Genomic DNA, 5,900 nt, shown 5'->3' with positions numbered 1-5,900 from the left:
TTTTTTTGAAAAGTAATGCAAGTAACCCAAAATGATTTTAATGAATAAAAACTATGTTCAAACAATTAGAAATAGGGAGCAGCTATGACGGAGAAAGGTTCTGGCAGCCTGAGAGGAAGTTTGTATTAAGGATATGGAAACACACTGCTCAAAAAAATGACGCTGTTTTGTTGTTCTTTTGACTCTGTGATTAATGTGTTGTCAAAGATGTCAGTGCTCCATATTTAATTGTTTTTGGTTTAATAATTGTAACTTGAGATAGCATGAGCTGTAATGCCTGGAGACTGAAAAAAAACAAAACAAAAAACTGAATTTTATGCTCACTTTAAAGCTCCAACAGTCATGTTATTAAGACTGACAAATCCTGGAGGTACTATTAGAAGTGTTGAACACTGGTACATTCATGTTTTTTTAAACATTAAGGTAAGATTAATGACAATCTATGATGGCTATATGGAAATAGAAGTATACATTGTGGTGGTAAAACAAAAACTGATGACAAAGCAGCAGGAGCCCACTGTTAAAGATGATATTTAAAGTATTTCTACTTAAGGCTAACTTACCAGGAGAAGTTAACATTCAAGAAATGATTAGTTTCATGTATGTTTGTAATAAAGAAATACACTACCAGATTTTTAAAGGTGTTTGGGGACTTTGTATACAGGTCATTAAATGCTACACATGGCCAAAGAAGGGGAGTGACAGCCAGCAGCAGCCTAATTTTAAAAGTTTTTACTGCAGTAAATCCATGTTTGTATTACTGCTACAACTTCACCAGAAGATGTTACATTTAAGTTAGTGCAGCTTGGTTTATACAGTATATACAATGTTATGTTTGTTCTTATAAAAGCAAATCTAACCTGCTGGATTTTTGAAGGGAGTTTGTTCACTTTCTGTCAGCAAAGAGAAACATGGAGAATATGAAGTGGAACAACATGTGCCGTCCTTGGTTCTGAAGAGAAGAATCCTGAACTATCACAACTTTTCTGACTCAGGAACCTGTACGCAGGAGATGAAGAGTACAGCTGGTAGTGGCTAATGCTGACTGACCTGAGAGCAGAGGAGGAAAGATGTCAGCCAGGAGAGATAAGACAAGTGTAGCTGGAGAGCTTGGAGGGACACGGACAAAGATGGCATGGCTAGGAGGCTAGGAGGCTAGAGAGATGTGAAGAGTTGCAGGGGCAGAAAGAAGTCGTAGTGTTAGGAGCGTCAACAGGGATAGCCAAAGTGTCATGGAAGTAATCCTCAACATACTGGCCTGGAGGAGCCTCTGCCTGAGTCTTAAATAGGAGATTGGTGATGAAGCAACCAATCTCAGCTGTGTATCTCAACACAGCTGTGTGCTATGCCAGGACAGAAAGCCTGCAGAGAGGGAGAGAGAAAGAACAAGGAGAAGGGCAGGTGGCGCAGAGGAAGCCTTACACAAAACTCATCTCAGGACACTACATAGTACAGTAAGGTCTAGACCTTATTGTTATTATCAATATAGAGAAAAACCCAACAAATCCCCCTTGAGCAAGCACTTGGCAACAGTGGGGAGGGAAAAACTCCCTTTACCAGAAGAAACCTCTGAGCAGACCCTAGCTCAAGATGGGCAGTCTTCTGCCTTGACCAGTTGGGGTGAGTTTTCATAGTCATCACTCCCATCATTCTCATCACAGAAAATAAGGCAAATACACTCAAAGTGAGTGTCCCAGAGCTTATTTAGTCATCTGAGTTGTCTGTCTCTGCCAGGCTTGCATCCTCCCAAGAACCCCAAAATGCATTCCCGGCTGGTATCACATCTACCGCATACCAGAGGTCTGACAACAGTCCCATCTATGTATGAAACTGCTAAACATATCCCCACATCAGCGATACTACTTTGCAAGGGGTGGGATAAATTCCCCTGCTGGGAGGACTCCCACGTCCAGAAAAATCTAATAGGCACATGAAATGCAAAGCTTTACCTCACCAGGCCTATCTGAAGCATGCATCTTCCCCCTGAAACTTGGCAGAGTGAGACAACTCAGAAATTTAACCATAAAGTAAAATGAAGTTATTAAAATCTGGGTGGTGATGATTTTGAAAACAGCACAACTACACTTACCAAGATAGGCTTACAACTTATCAAAGCACAACTTCAAGTGTGTGGATAATCACTCAATCTAACCATTTAGCCTGCCCAGGTACTTCCACCATTTATTGATGGAAAAATGATATAGCCTTTGTGCAACTCTGTGGTAAAGTTCCAAAATTCAAACTAAGTCTTCAAATAGAGTCATGAAAAAAAAGCAACTCCAGCGGAAAGGTTACAGTTCAGTTGCTGCAGTCATCTCATCCAGGGTGGTGGTGGACTCAGGTAAAGCTGACTGAGCTTCCCTCTACTGATACAGTCCGTTCAAGATCTCATCAAGTCCGTCTCAACTCTCAGGACCAAACAGGTTGGCGCTGATGTCTACAGCTGGCCTCCTCATCTCCGATGGATCAGTTTGGTCCTATTTGCATCACCAGGTTTTCTTCTTTAACTTCAGTTTTCTAAGGTTGGACATCGAGTCAAAAAAAGTCACTCATGGGTTTCATTTAATCCAATCATGATTTTACACAATCTAGATCAATGGATGAATTTTAAAGCTCAGCAATAATTCATATGATCTCTCTGCAGAGTTTCTGATTCATAAGATGTGGGCTGCTGGGAGGAGATAATGTCCACATTTTTTAACCATTCTTTTTTGTTCAAATAAATTTGCTGTTGCAACATGAGCTGTTTCCATCTTTGCCAGTGGTGTTTGCTTTGGTGATTTTTGTCATATGAATAGATCTGTTTGGTTGGATAAAACAGTCCTTAGAAGATTTCAATAGTGGGACTATTGGTGTGTAGAGGCTTCAACAAATTATGAAAATAGATTTTGGAGGCAAAATTGTAGCTTTATTCTAAATAAAATTTGCCTATATAAATATTACCTTAGTTTGATTGATGATTGTTTCTTATGATTTTCTAGCTGCATGCACTACAGAGCGCTAGGGCATAAGCACATAGTTATGTTTCTACTCTGTTTAAGTGTCTGAGCCTAAGCTTGGTAGTACATGGATTGCTGCGTGCGCTCCAGTGCACCAGCTACGACGTTCACGACGTGCATATGAGCGCACCGTGGCGTACGAACCTTGACTCACTTGTGCCTCCACTTGTCTTTTGCTTTGACATTAGAACAACAAATCGTTTCTTTTCACGTTATAGGAGCTTGTTAGAGTTTGAACGTGCGATTTTAGTGTGACACCGTAGATCAATACGGTGTGTCGTGCCCCAATAAAAGGCCTAGTGACGCCGATGGTATGTCGTATCTTCGCTCATCTTGAAGACACGGGATTGCAAGAACACAACATTAGGTGGCGATAGCGCGCCGCCTGGTTGCAATTCGCAATGAGCACGAAGAAGAAAGGCACTTCCGACAAACTTCCTGATTATGTAGATCTATGGTTTAGAGCCCGGTTCGTACTGTTTACCGTTTAAAAACGAGGCGCTTTTTTATCATGACAGTAATCATGCCTGAAATGTCTGCTCGTTAAAGGCAAACTGAGATGGCCCCGTGGAAACGGGCAGTTTGGTAAACGCATCCAAGTTTCGGCTTGTAGTTTGGTTTTCCTTGTTGGTAAACGCATCCAAGTTTCGGCTTGTCAGTCTGGTTTTCCTTGTTTGGTGATGGAGAGACTGATATTAAAGCTCACAGAGAAACATGTCCTTTACACCACTTCCTTCGCTATTCGACTGGCTTTGGTCGCTTATGGAGACTACCAAGACAGGACTATGGCGGTGAAGTACACCGATATTGATTACCATGTGTTCACAGATGCTGCAAGGTTCATCACTGAGGTAACAGCTGTGTAACTACCGTCACTTTGACATCACCATTCTCTGAATTACCCGAATTCATCCTGTATTGCCAGTTTTGACTCACAAAAAGTCAGAGCCTAGAACCTGGCCGGTGTTCCGGTAGATATGCAAGTTTTCAGATGATGTTTTCTGAGGTCTTTTGGATTATGTTACATTAAAAGTCGTGAACTACATAAACCGAGGTAAACTTTTATAAGAAACGAAAAGCAAGGTTATGTTTTGATGTAATTAACCTACACCAAAGGCTACAAGATGATCCACGTTTTTAGCCTATAGATGTGTTTACGTTTTGTAAAATTAAGTATGCCAATTAGCTATTTGGAGCTCCTGTTTGCAGTGCACATGTGAATTTGCAGACTACTGTGGCAGGGCTAGTTACATACTTTTTAAAAAGAGAAGTTTATCAGGCAAGTTCTGCAGTTGTAGGAAGAGTCTTTTTAGATTTATATGGGATTTATGGACTTTTATTTATTGTGTACATCAAAGGTAAGGACATGTTTGTAGTGTAAGTCACACTGATTCTTAAAATACAGCATGTCCTTCCAATCACTGCATCCAAGAAAACCAGGAACATTTGGCCAGAGAAGTGGTCTGATCATATCTGGTACTGATTAAGAGTCACCATGTCACATGACCCGAAAGCTACTGATAAGATAAATAATATACATATACATTATAATATATATGATATTTCAACCTGAAGTACTTTACATATGATTATTCTCCATTTAATGCTTCTTCTCTGCCACTAGCTATGGTATGTTTCAGAATTTCAAATATTCTAACAAAACTTCATTCTTTAACATTTCAAAATCTGCCATTTATCATTTAAACAATGGTGTGGTGTGAATGCACTATATATGGTTTGATTTTTACTGGATCGGTTCTTTTTTTATTCTGATATAATATTCATCATTTTCATGTGGGGAAATGTGTACCCAGGGCCAGTCCCCATACAATAGATCAACCTACCGCTACACCCCTCTTCTGGCCTGGCTTCTCACCCCCAACATCTATCTCAGCATGGTGTTTGGCAAGATCCTGTTCATTGTTTGTGATGTGCTATCAGGACTGCTCATCTACAGAATCCTCTGCCTACGAGGGCTGGGCTCTGAGGTTTGTCAGTCTGATTGTTTCGTACCATCATTTTTCCTTAAAGGATTTTATAATTTTTGACTACAAACACACTTCTTTAGTTTTGTTTTGTGAAAATCACAGAGGAGCTTAGTAGCTTCTTGCACAGTGCAGATAAAGTTGTGTTCTTTGGGGATTTCTGTTCAGACTGCACGTCGTGTTTCTTCTCTGTGGCTCCTCAACCCGCTGCCTATGGGAGTATCCAGCCGAGGAAATGCTGAGTCAGTCATGGCAGCCTTGGTGCTTGGGACATTACTCTGCTTGGAAGGTAAGGGTGTGAGACTGGTGTGTTTTTGTCCTGACATGCAGTGTGAACTGTGAGACCTTATATCGGGGTGGCCAATTCCAGTCCTTGAGGGCCGCTGTCCTGCTTGTTTTCCAACTATCCCCTGCCTGACCTGCTGCTGATTACCTGGCTCAGGTGTGTTCAGCCAGTCAGAAGCTGGAAGATACCAATTCACTTTAAACTTGAAACTCAAAACCATGTGCAAACAGTGACAGTAGTGCAAATAATAACTAGAAGATTGTCAGGTGGTCAGCATCACCAGTTGGTGATGAGATGCATAATAGCTTATGAGATGCACATGGACAGTAGTGCAAATGACCAACAGCAGCAGATACGATGTTAAAAAACAGTCAGCAGCAGATTTACATATAATATAACAAAAAGGGGGAAATGTATTGAGTTAGTGCAACAGCAGGGGTAGTCTTTTTATGTTCTGTGGTGGGTCACAGTCCAGGGGCAGAGGCAGGGAGGTAATGGACAGCGTTTCAGCATCCTCACAACCTGGTGGATGAAGCTGTTTGTAAGTCCGGTGGAGTGGGCCTGGAGACTCTGATACCTTCTCCCTAAAGGCAGGAGTCTGTGTGAAGTGGGAGTGTGAGGGGTGGGAGG

At 41.3% G+C, this 5,900-nt stretch overlaps 1 protein-coding gene across 1 annotated transcript in view; it reads left to right on the top strand.

The window, feature by feature from the left end:
* Positions 1-3,190: 3,190 nt before the first annotated feature.
* The window catches only part of pigm (phosphatidylinositol glycan anchor biosynthesis, class M), an 8,801-nt gene continuing 6,091 nt past the window's right edge, over positions 3,191-5,900 (top strand). Inside the window, exons 1-4 of the mRNA XM_020608851.1 lie at positions 3,191-3,584; positions 3,630-3,850; positions 4,814-4,987; positions 5,153-5,273. Coding sequence (XP_020464507.1) covers positions 3,680-3,850; positions 4,814-4,987; positions 5,153-5,273 — 466 coding nt within the window. The 5' untranslated portion in view covers positions 3,191-3,584; positions 3,630-3,679. The remainder of the gene's footprint in view (positions 3,585-3,629; positions 3,851-4,813; positions 4,988-5,152; positions 5,274-5,900) is intronic.

This window comes from Monopterus albus, unplaced genomic scaffold (assembly GCF_001952655.1).
Source record: "Monopterus albus unplaced genomic scaffold, M_albus_1.0 scaffold96.1, whole genome shotgun sequence".
Lineage (NCBI taxonomy): Eukaryota > Metazoa > Chordata > Actinopteri > Synbranchiformes > Synbranchidae > Monopterus > Monopterus albus.
This window is presented reverse-complemented; position numbering and strand designations above follow the sequence as displayed.